The 16358-nt window shown below is 42.3% G+C and overlaps 1 protein-coding gene across 1 annotated transcript; it reads right to left on the bottom strand.

The window, feature by feature from the left end:
- Nucleotides 1-724: 724 nt before the first annotated feature.
- Nucleotides 725-15990, bottom strand: LOC130949520 (uncharacterized). Its single transcript, XM_057878213.1, has 5 exons — nucleotides 15815-15990; nucleotides 14547-14928; nucleotides 1477-1722; nucleotides 1107-1393; nucleotides 725-1037 (listed from the first exon to the last, which is right to left on the bottom strand). Exons 1-5 carry the CDS (start codon nucleotides 15988-15990, stop codon nucleotides 725-727), a joined length of 1404 nt encoding a protein of 467 aa, XP_057734196.1.
- Between the last annotated feature and the right edge of the window lie 368 nt (nucleotides 15991-16358).

Raw genomic sequence — 16358 nt, 5'->3', positions numbered from 1 at the left:
TAAAATCAAATAAGGCCTCAATCACTCTCTTGGTATGTATCTATATTATATAATCGGACATATAGATTAAAACAAAGCAAAGAGCACCAAAATAAAAAAGAAGGATGGAACACACAGGAATAAGATATTATGGTTTAAATGTAACCATACAATTAAGCTCAAAACTCACAGGCTGTATGTTCTCAGACTCATAAATCATATATCATTCATATATGTCATGCAGGTTTAGTTAAAATTTCCCATTATTCTCAATGTAAAATATATTAGATGGCTAAAGTTTTAGTGCTCTTCCTTGATGAAATGATGTTAACTTAACTACATGATATAATACTTTATATACAAAGTGTGTGGATTGTGTTGATCTTGTTTAAATTTCCTAGTTTACTCATTTTATTTTGATCAAATTAAACTATTATATGCCAAAAGGGTAAACTATACTAATTAATCCACCTACTCTATAGCTAATAAGTTAGAACTACAAACTAAACTAAATGGCTAAAATATGAACTAAAGTGCAAAATGCAGAAATAGAGTAAAAATACATGAAAGTAGCAATGTATAAGTACTTAGAAAATAAAAATAAAAATAAAAATAAAGAGAAAAATACAGAAAAATAGCCAAAATAAAAATAAAAAAAGAAGGGTCTATAGTGGTTCACCAAAATAGTATGCCAGAGATGGCGACCTCCCCACACTTAAAATAAAGCATCGTCCTCAATGCTCACTCAAGTTGGGTGTGAAGGGGTGTCATCACTGGTAGGGTGGATAGCTGGGGTCTCTGTGGTGGTGGTCTGGGGATCTGTCTGCTGCAGAGGAGGTGCTGACTGAATGGGAATCTCGGGATCTGCAGCCTGGATCTGATGTGGGACCTCCTGCTGTGGTGCAGCCTGCTCGGTGCCTGCCTGTGCAGCCTGAGGGGGTGCCGGCTCCTCCTCGTGCTCATCCGCCTCCTCCTCAGATGGGTCTGATGGTGTGTCAGGCTCGGAGGGGATGTCGCCGCCAGATCGAATCAACAGCTTCAAGTGCTCATAGCATCGCCTGTTGCGACACTCAGATCACTCATACCGGTGCCGATTGTGGCGCTCCATTCTGTCTAGCTGCTGAAACAGGCGGTGCACAAGGTGATAAAATGGCTCTGAGGCAGGTGGAGGTGCAGTAGTGGTAGCAGGGGTAGCTGTGGAAGAAGAAGGACCAGCAGATGTTGTGGCTGTCTCATCAGTAGCAGTGAAGGGTGGGGGTCTGTAGCCCAAAACTAGAAAGCTCCTAATGTGAGGAATAATCTTTCGACGGTCTGCAGCTGGTGGCTTCTCATCGGCATCCTCCCAAGGCACGTCAGCTCGACGGCCCAGCTGCGTAACCAAATAGGGAAAGGGAAGAGTGCCTCGGACGTGGACCTGGCCATGTAGGACCGGATAAAACGTGGTAGGTACAGGTCCTTACCCTCCATCACACACCAAAGGAGGGTGATCATAGCGGCCGGTATCTCTGTCTCATGGGTACTCAGCATAACATAGTTGCTCAAGATCTGGTGCCATAGCCGAGCCTCATCATTTAAGTAAATCCGCTTGATTCCCTTAGGCATGGTGGTATCCTGACCCATTTTCCACGGAACAGTCGGGTCAAGGGCTATCCTTGCCTTGACAGCATCCCAATCAAACTTCAAGAAACGCATGTCCTCCTCAGCCTTTTTGTAACCATCAGGCTGATCGGACTTGGGTGGGAGCTGCAAATGTCCTCAATTGCTTCGTCAGTGACCAGTATCTGCTTCCCTCTTAGGTTTACTGCATCTAGGGAAGTTTTGAAGTAATTGCAGTAAAATTCCCGTACCCAAGATGTATTGATCTCTGTTAGGTTCCTCTCTAGGAAGAACCAGCCTCTTTCTTTGATTTGATCAGAGGTATATTGCTGGAGTTCTCCTAGGATCTTCAGAGTTCTCTCCAAGTATAGGTTCCTGGAGGTTGCAAACACCGGATACTTCAGCTCACAGTATTAGTTTGCAAACTTTATTGGATCAGTAGCAGGGAGCAGCTGGTCAGCCTTCTCCTGGGCGGTAAAGTGTTTTTCCCGCCAGGAGGCATCATGCAGAAGATCGATGACAGACATAGAAGAATCCCCTCTCTTACGTTTGCCAGTAGTAGTGGTGCACGAAATTGCAATCACACATTTGCAATCCCGCACAACTAACCAGCAAGTGCACTGGGTCGTCCAAGTAATACCTTACGTGAGTAAGGGTCGATCCCACGGAGATTGTCGGCTTGAAGCAAGCTATGGTTATCTTGTAAATCTTAGTCAGGATATCAGAAATTATCAAGGTTGATTGTAAAAAGCAAAAGAACATGAAATAAGTACTTGTTATGCAGTAATGGAGAATAGGTTGAGGTTTTGGAGATGCTCCATCTTTTGAATCTCTGCTTTCCTACTGTCTTCTTCATCAAACACGCAAAGCTCCTTCCATGGCAAGCTGTATGTAGGGTTTCACCGTTGTCAATGGCTACCTCCCATCCTCTCAGTGGAAATGTTCAACGCACCCTGTCACGGCACGGCTATCCATCTGTCGGTTCTCGATCAGGCCGGAATAGAATCCATTGATTCTTTTGCGTCTGTCACTAACGCCCCGCCCTCAGGAGTTTGAAGTTCGTCACAGTCATTCAATCATTGAATCCTACTCAGAATACCACAGACAAGGTTTAGACCTTCCGGATTCTCTTGAATGCCGCCATCAGTTCTAGCTTATACCACGAAGATTCTAATTAAAGAATCCAAGAGATATCTACTCAATCTAAGGTAGAACGGAGGTGGTTGTCAGGCACACGTTCATAGTTGAGAATATGATGAGTGTCACAGATCATCACATTCATCCGGGTTAAGAACAAGTGATATCTTAGAATGGAAGCAAGCATGATTGAATAAGAAACAGTAGTAATTGCATTAATCCATCAAGACACAGCAGAGCTCCTCACCCCCAACCATGGGGTTTAGAGACTCATGCCGTGGAAGGTACACAAAGAAACGTGTAAAGTGTCATGAGGTACAGATACAATGTCAAAAGATCCTATTAATAGTGAACTAGTATCCTAAGGTTTACAGAAATGAGTAAATGACAGAAAAATCCACTTCCGGGCCCACTTGGTGTGTGCTTGGGCTGAGCATTGAAGCTTTCATATGTAGAGACCTTTTCTGGAGTTAAACGCCAGCTTTCATGCCAGTTTGGGCGTTTAACTCCAAGTTTTATGCCAGTTCCAGCGTTAAACGCTGGAAATTCTGAGGCTGATTTGCCACGCCGGTTTGGGCCATCAAATCTCGGGCAAAGTATGGACTATTATATATTGCTAGAAAGCCCAGGATGTCTACTTTCCAATGCCGTTGAGAGCGCGCCAATTGGGCTTCTGTAGCTCCAGAAAATCCACTTCGAGTGCAGGGAGGTCAGAATCCAACAGCATCTGCAGTCCGTTTCAGTCTCTGAATCAGATTTTTGCTCAGGACCCTCAATTTCAGCCAGAAAATACCTGAAATCACAGAAAAACACACAAACTCATAGTAAAGTCCAGAAAAGTGAATTTTAACTAAAAACTAACTAGATCATACTAAAAACATACTAAAAACAATGCCAAAAAGCGTACAAATTATCCGCTCATCACAACACCAAACTTAAATTGTTGCTTGTCCCCAAGCAACTGAAAATCAAAATAGAATAAAAAGAAGAGAATATACTATAGACTCCAAAATATCAAAGAAACATAGTTCCAATTAGATGAGCGGGACTAGTAGCTTTTTGCTTCCGAACAGTTTTGGCATCTCACTCTATCCTTTGAAGTTCAGAATGATTGGCATCTATAAGAACTCAGAACTCAGATAATGTTATTGATTCTCCTAGTTAAATATAATGATTCTTGAACATAGCTAGTGTATGAGTCTTGGCTGTGGCCCAAAGCACTCTGTCTTCCAGTATTACCACCGGATACACACATGCCACAGACACATAATTGGGTGAACCTTTTTAGATTGTGACTCAGCTTTGCTAGAGTCCCCAATTAGAGGTGTCCAGGGTTCTTAAGCACACTCTTTTTGCCTTGGTTCACAACTTTTTTCTCTTTTTCTCTTTTTTTTTTCGAAATTTTTTTTTTCGAAATTTTTTTTTTGAATTCTCTGCTTTTTCTTGCTTCAAGAATCAAATTGATGATTTTTCAGATCCTCAATAACAGTTCTCTTTTTCCCTCATTCTTTCAAGAGCCAACAATTTTAACATTCTTAAAACAACAAATTCAAAAGACATATGCACTGTTCAAGCATTCATTCGGAAAACAAAAATTATTGTCACCACATCAAACTAATTCAACTTGTTTCAAGGATAAATTTCGAAATCCTGTACTTCTTGTTCTTTTGTGATTAAAGCATTTTTCATTTAAGAGAGGTGATGGATTCATAGGACATTCATAGCTTTAAGGCATAAAATTTCAATTTTTTTAATTATGAATTAAGAACAAGACTCAAAGATAGATATAAGATGAGACTAAAAAAAGATAAAAATAGAAAACAAAACAAAACAAAAAAAAAACGCAAAAAATAGGCTCCTAATGATAGAGGTTTTCACAGAGTTAGGACTCAACAACCTTGATTTTGAGAAGTGGATGCTCCCTCAACTTGAGAGGAGAGCTTTTGGCGTTTCATCTCTTGGAGTTCACGCCCCTGCTTCTCTTGTTCCTTCAGCAATTTGCAGAGCATGCAGTTCTGATTCTGCTGTTCTTCCTTAAGTTGCTCCATAGTCTCTTGTAACTTGGTGATAGATGCTTCTAGGCTGGCCCAGTAGCCAATTTCAGGAAATTCAGGGAGGAACTCCTGCGCCCTCCTTTTGATAGAGTTGTCTTGCATTTGTCCTTCCATTGACTTCTTGGTGATTGGGTGTTCAATGGGTATGAATTCATCTACTCCCATCTTCACCCCAGCCTCTTTACAGAGCAAGGAGATCAAGCTTGGGTAAGCCAATTTGGCTTCAGTGGAATTCTTATTTGCAATTGTGTAGATCTCACAAGCAATCACATGATGAACCTCCACTTCTTTTCCAAGCATAATGCAATGAATCATCACTGCTCTCTTGATAGTGACCTCAGAACGGTTGCTAATGGGTAGTATGGAACGCCCAATAAAGTCTAGCCAACCTCTTGCAATTGGTTTGAGGTCTCCCCTCTTGAGTTGGTTTGGGACACCCTTAGAATTGGTTATCCACTTAGTTCCAGGGAGGCATATGTCCTCTAGAACTTGATCCAACCCTTTATCTGCTCTCACCATCCTCCTATTAAAGGATTCAGGATCATCTTGCAGTTGAGGCAGTTTGAAGATTTCTCTTATTTTGTCCAGATGGAAGTACATAACTTTCCCTCTGACCATAGTTCTGTAGGTATGGTAAGCAGTTCCAGTCATTCTTTGCTTATCTGTTAACCACAGATTTGAGTAGAATTCCTGAACCATGTTCCTTCCAACCTTTATCTCAGGATTGGTTAGAACTTCCCATCCTCTGTTTCGAATTTGCTCTTGGATCCCCGGATATTCATCTTCTTTCAGATCAAATTTAACTTCTGGGATCACTGACCTCAGACCCATTATCTTGTGATAATGGTCTTCATGTTCTTTGGTTAAGAACTTCTCTTGATTCCAAAGATTCTTTGGATTATTCTCTTTCTTTCCTCTTAAATTGGTTTGTTTTCCCTTAGGAGCCATGATCTTGATGAATCTAGGCTTAGTGATCACGGAAAAGCACACCAAACTTAGAGGTTTGCTTGTCCTCAAGCAAAAGAAAGGAAGGAAGAGAGAGAGAGGAGAAGCAAATTCGAATGGTGTGGGCAATTAGGGGTCCAAACGTGTATTTATAAGGTGGGAAGGAGAGATTTCGAAAAAAAGAAAAGTTTGAAAGAAGATTTGAGAAGATATGGAAAGAATTTGAGAGAAGGGTGAGTTTTTGAACAAGATTTGGGATTGATTTTGAAGAATGATTTTAGATTTTTGAAAATTTGAAAGTGAATGATGAAGGGTTGAGATATGATTTTGTAGAAAAGTATGGGTAAGAAAAGGAAAGTTTGAAAAAATTTGGTTTGAAAACAAAATTGTGGTCCCCCCACCTTTCTGGCGTTAAACGCCCAGAATGGCACCCATTCTGGCGTTTAACGCCCATTTGTTGCCCCTTTTGGGCGTTTAACGCCCAGCCAGGTGCCCTGGCTGGCGTTAAACGCCAGAATTCCTTTATCACTGGGCATTTTTCTAAACGCCCAGGATGCTGCACACCTGGCGTTAAACGCCCAGAATGGCGCCAGCACCATTCTGGCGTTTAACGCCCAAAATGGCACCTTTACTGGCGTTAAACGCCCAGAATGGTGCCCATTCTGGCGTTTAACGCCCAAAATGCGCCTTACTGGAGTTTTTTCGCCAGTAAGCTCTTTTTCTCTGCTTTTTGAGCTGAATCCTTCTGTAACTCTGTGAATTCCTTCATTTTTGATACTTGCCTTTGTAAAAACAAAACATATAACCTGCTAATGACTGGGTTGCCTCCCAGCAAGTGCTTCTTTACTGTCTTTAGCTGGACCTTTACTGAAAATCACTCAAGTCTCAGTTTTGAGCATTCCTGCTCAAAATTGCTTTCAAGATAATGTTTGATTCTCTGTCCATTAACAATGAACTTTTTGTCAGAATCAATATCTTGAAGCTCAACATATCCATATGGTGACACTCCTGTAATCACATACGGACCCCTCCACCGGGATTTAAGTTTTCATGGAAACAATCTGAGCCTAGAGTTGAAGAGCAGAACTTTTTGTCCTGGCTCAAAGACTCTGGATGACAACTTCTTGGCATGCCATTTCTTTGCCTTTTCCTTATAAATTTTTGCATTTTCAAAGGCATTGAGTCTGAACTCCTCTAGCTCATTTAGCTGGAGTAATCTTTTTTCACCAGCCAACTGAGCATCCATGTTTAGGAATCTTGTTGCCCAGTAGGCTTTATGTTCCAGTTCCACGGGCAGATGACAGGCCTTCCCATACACCAGTTGGTATGGAGAGGTTTCTATAGGAGTCTTGAATGCTGTTCTGTATGCCCACAGAGCATCATCCAAGCTCTTTGCCCAATCCTTTCTTCGGGCTATCATAGTCCGTTCTAGGATTCTTTTTAGCTCTCTGTTAGAGACTTCAGCTTGCCCATTTGTCTGTGGATGATACGGAGTTGCTACTTTGTGGCTAATTCCATATCTAACCATAGCAGAGTATAGCTGTCTATTGCAGAAATGAGTGCCCCCGTCACTGATTAGTACTTTGGGAACACCAAACCTGCTGAAGATATGTTTCTGGAGGAATTTCAGCAGGGTCTTGGTATCATTAGTGGGTGTAACAATTGCTTCTACCCACTTAGATACATAGTCCACTGCCACCAGAATGTACGTGTTTGAGTATGATGGTGGGAATGGACCCATGAAGTCAATTCCCCATACATCAAACAATTCTATCTCTAATATCCCTTGTTGAGGCATGGCATATCCGTGAGGCAAGTTACCAGCTCTTTGGCAACTGTCACAGTTACGCACAAACTCTCGGGAATCTTTATAGAGAGTAGGCCAGTAGAAGCCACATTGGAGGACTTTAGTGGCTGTTCGCTCACTTCCAAAATGTCCTCCATACTGTGATCCATGGCAATGCCATAGGATCCTTTGTGCTTCTTCTCTGGGTACACATCTGCGGATCATTCCGTCTGCACATCTCTTAAAGAGATATGGCTCATCCCATAGGTAGTACTTGGCATCTGAAATTAATTTCTTTCTTTGCACTCTGCTGTACTCCTGGGGTATGAACCTCACAGCTTTATAATTTGCAATATCTGCAAACCATGGAGCTTCCTGAATGGCAAAGAGTTGCTCATCTGGGAAAGTCTCAGAGATCTCAGTAGAAGGGAGGGACGCCCCAGCTACTGGTTCTATTCGGGACAGATGATCAGCTACCTGGTTCTCTGTCCCTTTTCTGTCTCTTATCTCTATATCAAACTCTTGCAGAAGCAACACCCATCTTATTAGCCTGGGTTTTGAATCCTGCTTTGTGAGTAAGTATTTAAGAGCAGCATGGTCAGTGTACACAACCACTTTGGATCCCACTAGATAGGATCTAAACTTGTCAATGGCATAGACCACTGCAAGTAATTCTTTTTCTGTGGTTGTGTAATTCTTCTGTGCATCATTTAGAACACGGCTAGCATAATAAATGACGTGTAGAAGCTTGTTATGCCTCTGTCCCAACACTGCACCAATGGCATGGTCACTGGCATCACACATTAATTCAAATGGCAATGCCCATTCTGGTGCAGAGATGACTGGTGCTGTGACCAGCTTAGCTTTCAGGGTCTCAAACGCCTGCTGACACTGTGTGTCAAACACAAATGGCGTGTCAGCAGCTAGCAGGTTACTCAAAGGTTTTGCAATTTTCGAAAAATCCTTTATGAACCTTCTGTAGAATCCTGCATGCCCCAGAAAGCTTCTGATTGCCTTAAGATTGGCAAGTGGTGGTAATTTTTCAATTACCTCTACCTTTGCCTTATCCACCTCTATTCCCCTGCTTGAAATTTTGTGCCCAAGGACAATTCCTTCAGTCACCATAAAGTGACATTTCTCCCAGTTTAAAACCAGGTTAGTCTCTTGGCACCTTTTCAGGACAAGTGCTAGGTGATTAAGACAGGAGCTGAATGAGTCTCCATATACTGAGAAGTCATCCATGAAGACTTCCAGGAATTTCTCCACCATATCAGAGAAGATGGATAGCATGCATCTCTGAAAGGTTGCAGGAGCATTACACAGACCAAAAGGCATCCTTCTGTAGGCAAACACGCCAGAAGGACAAGTAAATGCTGTTTTCTCTTGGTCCTGAGGATCTACTGCAATTTGGTTATAACCTGAATAGCCATCCAAAAAGCAGTAATAATCATGACCAGCTAGTCTTTCTAGCATTTGGTCTATGAATGGTAAAGGAAAATGATCCTTTCTGGTGGCTGTATTGAGCCTTCTGTAGTCAATACACATACGCCACCCTGTGACTGTTCTTGTAGGAACCAGTTCATTTTTTTCATTATGAACCACTGTCATGCCTCCCTTTTTGGGGACAACTTGGACAGGGCTCACCCAGGGGCTATCAGAGATAGGATAAATAATCCCAGCCTCTAGTAATTTAGTGACCTCTTTCTGCACCACCTCCTTCATGGCTGGATTTAGCCTCCTCTGTGGTTGGACCACTGGTTTGGCATTATCCTCCAACAGGATCTTGTGCATGCATCTAGCTGGGCTAATGCCCTTAAGATCACTTATGGACCACCCAAGAGCTGTCTTGTGTGTCCTTAGCACTTGAATCAGTGCTTCCTCTTCCTGTGGGTTTAAAGCAGAGCTTATAATCACTGGAAAAGTGTCACCCTTTCCCAGAAATGCATACTTCAGGGATGGTGGTAGTGGTTTGAGTTCAGGTTTGGGAGGCTTATCCTCCTCCTGAGGAATTTTCGAAAATTCCTTTGTTTCCTGTGGTTCTTCTTGATCAGGCTGAGCATCCTTGAAGATGTCTTCAAGCTCTGATTCTAGGCTTTCAGTCATATTGATCTCTTCCACCAAAGAGTCAATAATGTCAGCGCCCATGCAGTCAATAATGTCAGCGCCCATGCAGTCATTTGGTGTGTCTGGATGCTGCATAGCTTTCACAGCATTCAACTTGAACTCATCCTCATTGACTCTCAGGGTTACTTCCCCTTTTTGTACATCAATGAGAGTTCGTCCAGTTGCTAGGAAAGGTCTTCCTAGAATGAGAGTTGCACTCTTGTGCTCCTCCATTTCCAGCACCACAAAGTCAGTTGGAAAGGCGAATGGCCCAACCTTGACAATCATATCCTCTATTATGCCTGATGGTTGTTTAATGGAGCCATCAGCAAGTTGGAGGCATATCCGGGTTGGGTTGACTTCTCCAGTCAACCCAAGCTTTCTGATAGTGGATGCAGGTATTAGATTGATGCTTGCTCCAAGATCACATAGGGCTGTCTTGGTGCAAGCACCTTCTAATGTGCATGGTATCATAAAGCTTCCTGGATCTTGAAGCTTTTCTGGTAAGCTTTTCAGAATGACTGCACTGCATTCTTCAGTGAGAAATACTTTTTCAGTTTCTCTCCAATCCTTCTTATGGCTTAAGATCTCTTTCATGAACTTAGCATAAGAAGGTATTTGCTCAAGTGCCTCTGCAAACGGAATCTTTATTTCAAGAGTTCTTAGATAGTCTGCAAAGCGGGCAAATTGCTTATCCTGTTCCGCTTGGCGGAGTTTTTGAGGATAAGGCATCTTGGCCTTATAGTCTTCAACCTTAGATGCTGCAGGTTTATTCCTTACAGAAGTGGTTGAAGAGGCCTTGTTAGAGGGATTACTGTCAGCACTCTCAGGTGTCTGATCTCCCCTTGGCGTCTGAATGCCAGGATTGGGTGGAAAATGGGCGTTTAACGCCAACTTTTCCCCCTTTTCTGGCGTTTGAACGCCAGAACTGGGCAGGGAATGGGCGTTTAACGCCAGCTTTCCCTCTCTTTCTGGCGTTTGAATGCCACTAGCATTCCTCTCTGGGCTCTTACTGTCCTCAGAGGGATTTTGAACAGTGGTTTGGTTATCCTCTGTCAATTGTTCCTTATTTGGCATTTTGCTCTTTTGAGCAGTGGTATTCAGTGTCTTCCCACTCCTCAGTTGAACTGCTTGACATTCCTCTGTTATCTGTTTAGATATTTGCTGTTTTGCTTGATTCAACTGCAGTTCTATGTTCTTGTTAGCAACTTTAGTTTCATAGAGCATCTCTTTAAATTCTGCTAACTGTTCTGTCATCAGGAGCAATTGCTAATTAAGCTCAATCATCTGTTCTTGAGGATTAGGGTCAGTGACTACTGTCATGACTTCCTCTTCTGGAGAGAACTCATTGCTAGAGTACAAATATTGGTTTCTAGCAACAGTGTCTATAAGCTCTTGAGCTTCTTCAATTGTCTTCCTCATGTGTATAGATCCACCAGCTGAGTGGTCTAAAGACATCTGAGCTTTTTCTGTAAGCCCATAGTAGAAGATGTCTAACTGTACCCACTCTGAAAACATTCCAGAGGGGCATTTTCTTAGCATACCTCTATACCTCTCCCAGGCATTATAAAGGGATTCATTATCCTCTTGTTTAAAGCCTTGGATGTCCAGCCTTAGCTGTGTCATCCTCTTTGGAGGGTAAAAATGATTCAGGAATTTGTCTGATAACTGTTTCCATGTCTTTATGCTTGCTGTAGGTTGGTTATTCAACCACCTTTTAGCTTGATCTTTTACAGCAAATGGAAACAGTAATAGTCTGTAGACATCCTGATCCACCTCTTTATCATGTACTGTGTCAGCAATTTGTAAGAACTGTGCCAGAAACTCAGTAGGCTCTTCCTGAGGAAGACCGGAATACTGGCAATTTTGCTGCACTATGATAATGAGTTGAGGATTTAGCTCAAAGCTGCTTGCTTTGATGGGAGGCGTGCAGATGCTACTCCCATATGCAGCTGTAATGGGGTTAGCATATGACCCCAGAGTCCTTCTGGACTGATCAATCCCACTTAGGTCCATAATGGATAAAGGGAAATGATATGGATTGCCAATAGATAAATTTTGTTTTTTTTTTTTGAATTAACCGAAAAATAAAATAAAAACAAAAGGAAAATAAAATAAAATAAAAAAAATTCAAAAATTGAAAGAAAATAAGATCAAAGCAAATTGAAAACTGAATCAAGTAGTTAATTAAAAAGATTTTGAGGTTAGCAATTAGAAAGATATGATTGAAAATTTTTTTTTTTTTGAAAAAGATTTGATTTTTGAAAAGAGGAAAGAGAAAAACACAAAATGATACCAAACTTAAAATTTTTAGAAATTCAAACAAAATTTTTCGAAAATTTTTAAGAGAAAAACACAAAGAGGACACCAAACTTAGAACTTTTACGGATCAAAAAGGGACTAAGGAATGCAAAATCGAAAATTAAAAGAAAAGCAAAAGCATGCAATTGACACCAAACTTAAAATATGAAACTAGACTCAACTAAAAGACTCTAAACCAATAAAAACAAAACAGTCCTAATCTAAGCAACAAGATAAGCCGTCAGTTGTCCAAACTCGAACAATCCCCGGCAACGGCGCCAAAAACTTGGTGCACGAAATTGCAATCACACTTTTGCAATCCCGCACAACTAACCAGCAAGTGCACTGGGTCGTCCAAGTAATACCTTACGTGAGTAAGGGTCGATCCCACGGAGATTGTCAGCTTGAAGCAAGCTATGGTTATCTTGTAAATCTTAGTCAGGATATCAAAAATTATCAAGGTTGATTGTAAAAAGCAAAAGAACATGAAATAAGTACTTGTTATGCAGTAATGGAGAATAGGTTGAGGTTTTGGAGATGCTCCATCTTTTGAATCTCTGCTTTCCTACTGTCTTCTTCATCAAACACGCAAAGCTCCTTCCATGGCAAGCTGTATGTAGGGTTTCACCGTTGTCAATGGCTACCTCCCATCCTCTCAGTGGAAATGTTCAACGCACCCTGTCACGGCACGGCTATCCATCTGTCGGTTCTCGATCAGGCCGGAATAGAATCCATTGATTCTTTTGCGTCTGTCACTAACGCCCCGCCCTCAGGAGTTTGAAGTTCGTCACAGTCATTCAATCATTGAATCCTACTCAGAATACCACAGACAAGGTTTAGACCTTCCGGATTCTCTTGAATGCCGCCATCAGTTCTAGCTTATACCACGAAGATTCTAATTAAAGAATCCAAGAGATATCTACTCAATCTAAGGTAGAACGGAGGTGGTTGTCAGGCACACGTTCATAGTTGAGAATATGATGAGTGTCACAGATCATCACATTCATCCGGGTTAAGAACAAGTGATATCTTAGAATGGAAGCAAGCATGATTGAATAAGAAACAGTAGTAATTGCATTAATCCATCAAGACACAGCAGAGCTCCTCACCCCCAACCATGGGGTTTAGAGACTCATGCCGTGGAAGGTACACAAAGAAACGTGTAAAGTGTCATGAGGTACAGATACAATGTCAAAAGATCCTATTAATAGTGAACTAGTATCCTAAGGTTTACAGAAATGAGTAAATGACAGAAAAATCCACTTCCGGGCCCACTTGGTGTGTGCTTGGGCTGAGCATTGAAGCTTTCATATGTAGAGACCTTTTCTGGAGTTAAACGCCAGCTTTCATGCCAGTTTGGGCGTTTAACTCCAAGTTTTATGCCAGTTCCAGCGTTAAACGCTGGAAATTCTGAGGCTGATTTGCCACGCCGGTTTGGGCCATCAAATCTCGGGCAAAGTATGGACTATTATATATTGCTAGAAAGCCCAGGATGTCTACTTTCCAATGCCGTTGAGAGCGCGCCAATTGGGCTTCTGTAGCTCCAGAAAATCCACTTCGAGTGCAGGGAGGTCAGAATCCAACAGCATCTGCAGTCCGTTTCAGTCTCTGAATCAGATTTTTGCTCAGGACCCTCAATTTTAGCCAGAAAATACCTGAAATCACAGAAAAACACACAAGCTCATAGTAAAGTGAATTTTATATGTACTGATAAAAAACTAATAAAAATATACTAAAAACTAACTAGATCATACTAAAAACATACTAAAAACAATGCCAAAAAGCGTACAAATTATCCGCTCATCAAGTAGCCTTTCCTTTTCCCTTTCTCTGGGAATCTGACATCCTGAAAAAACAGAAAACCAGGATATAATAAAAATAGGAAACCAAATAGGCAAATAGTCAAAAGAAACACAAAGTGGCAAAGGAGAATTAGAATGAGGGAAATGAGTTAAGTAAAAGGGCATTAAGGATTGTATAGGAGTTGAAAGTTTGAAAGAAAGAATTCACAATCCAAAATGTAATTCATAATTAGAAGCTACGGGTAACTCATAACCAAACAAGGAAAACAGGTTGATGAAGATTCAGATAGATATAGAAATAGCAAAAATTGGAATCAAACATCAAAAATGCAATTTATGAGCCAGGAAATCAAAGAAAATAAGAATGCGTGCCCGGGCATTCATGAATTGGTTTGGGAAACTAATAAAAATATAGTTGAAAATGCCAAAACCAAGATATGAATGGAAGCATGTTGTAGAAATTTGGGCAGCATTCCGGCTAAAATTGGACTATCTCGGAAAATAAACAGCAGCAAAACAGTACATATAAATCAAAATGAAACATAGCTGCAATCACATAAAAGGAATATGAGCATGGAAAAAGGCAATGTAGAAAGCAGCATGAAATAAGAAAGAACAGCATATGAACAAAAGCAACAACACAGAATCATCAGAATTGCGAAAATCAGAAAGCAAGAAGCACGAACAGCGCAATTATCAGGCCTAAATCCACTAACCACATCCGAGGCTACCTAACAACCTAGAATCCACTACAACATGCATATCTATCTAGCCTAAATATGAACAAAAACAGAAAAATATGAACGAACTACGAATGGGTAGAAGGGTGACGTGATTCGGAACCTGGTAGGCTAATGACGGAGATTGGGGCAGAGAGGCGGCTGGGGGTGGCGGTGGTGGCGGGTGTCGCGGTGGAGGAGGGAGACACGTCGGCGGTGGCGGCTGGTTAGGGGGCAGGGGCTTCGGTAAGGTTAGGGGGAATGGGGGGAAGGTTTGGGACGGGGGCTGAGGGTGGTGGTGGGCGGCGATCGTGGAGGGGGCAGCGGCGGTGGAGGGAGAAGAGGAGAGAGGGGAAGAAGGAAGAGGGGGAAGGAGGAAGGGGGTGGCGTGGCAGTGGTTTCTAGGTGGTCGGTGAGGGCGGTGGTGGCCGGTGGTGGTGGTTGGGTGGTGGTTGGGTGGTGAAGAGGAAGAGAGGGAGGAGAGGGTTTCGCGAGGGGGGGCGCGACTGATAGGGTTCGCGTGACAGGGGGTTATAATTCAAATCCACGTGATCGCGTGGAGCACGCAGTCACGTGGCTGGGGTGAAATGGGATTGACACGATCGCTTAGGTCGTGCGATCGCGTGGAACGAATAGAAGAGGGGGTGATGCGATCGCCTGAGGCATGCGATCGCGTCGCTTGAAATTGTGCTAAACGCACGATTCCAGCGTCGTGTCAATGCAACTCTCTGTCTCCTTTGGGGTGGTGTGCAATCCGCGCGACGCGATCGCGTCACTCACGTTGTCGCGTGGGATTAGTGTATGTGCATGTGACGCGATCGCGTCAGGGACGTGATCGCGTGGGTCTTTTGTGTGAAAGGCACAATGGCCACACGATTCCAGCCCAACTTTCTGGGCGTTGGATTTTTATGCCGATTTCCAGGTCACGCGACCGCGTGATTGACGCGGACGCGTGGGGAGGTGTTTCATCGCAACTAATGCGATCGCATGATCGATGCGGTCGCGTCACACGCCACTTTTTTTTTAATGCAGAATAAGATGCAAATGCAGATGCCATGAATGTTATGCAAAATTCCAAGTTCAATCAAAACTCAAGAACAAACAAAATAGACAAAAGTGAAAACTGAAAAAGGGACGATCATACCATGGTAGGTTGTCTCCCACCTAGCACTTTTAGTTAAAGTCCTTAAGTTGGACATTGGATGAGCTTCCTGCTATGGTGGCTTATGTTTGAATTCGTCCAGAAATCTCCACCAGTGTTTGGAATGCCAGCATCCTCCGGGGTCCCAAACAAAGTACGTAAACCCCTTGTGTGAGTTCAAACAGGCTTGTAGGCTCCCGGAGTATTGAATGTCAGAATAGACTCTAGGATCCCAAACTTTTCTTCTACACCCGTCTTTGTCTTGATCTACATTGGTCCAGTCAGGTGATGAGTAATCTGAATTCTCACTACAGTGACCAAACAGCTTCTGAGATCCTCTAAATTGAACTTGACACCAATTCTTGCACCTCAAGTTGAAGTGCGAAACCTTATTGAATCTTGCATACCAGCACTGAGTGCGAGTCATATCCCTTTTCGTCTTAAAACTGCAGAGAGCTTTAAGCTGGCCATCTGTTTCAAGTAAACCATATTCAAGTGGAAAAGTAAAGATAAAAGGCAAAGGTGTTACCCACTTGTAGTTTGTAATTGGTGGTAATGGCCATGGGATAGGTGTTTCCAATGGTTCTGTAAGTTCTACACCCTTATAATCTTCTGTGAATTCTTTCACTTCAACCATATCTTGATCAGAGTCTTCAATTTCTCCCTCATCATCATTCAAGTCATATATTGGAGGTTGAGAAAAATCTAACTTAGCATCATCTTCATATTCACTCAGGGAAGATTCTTCTGTCTCAAAGAATTCACTTGTGGATGCAAGTTCGTGGCTAAGAGAAT

This window comes from Arachis stenosperma, chromosome 9 (assembly GCF_014773155.1).
Source record: "Arachis stenosperma cultivar V10309 chromosome 9, arast.V10309.gnm1.PFL2, whole genome shotgun sequence".
Lineage (NCBI taxonomy): Eukaryota > Viridiplantae > Streptophyta > Magnoliopsida > Fabales > Fabaceae > Arachis > Arachis stenosperma.
Note: the sequence above shows the minus strand (reverse complement) of the source record. Positions and strands in the feature narration are given on the sequence as shown.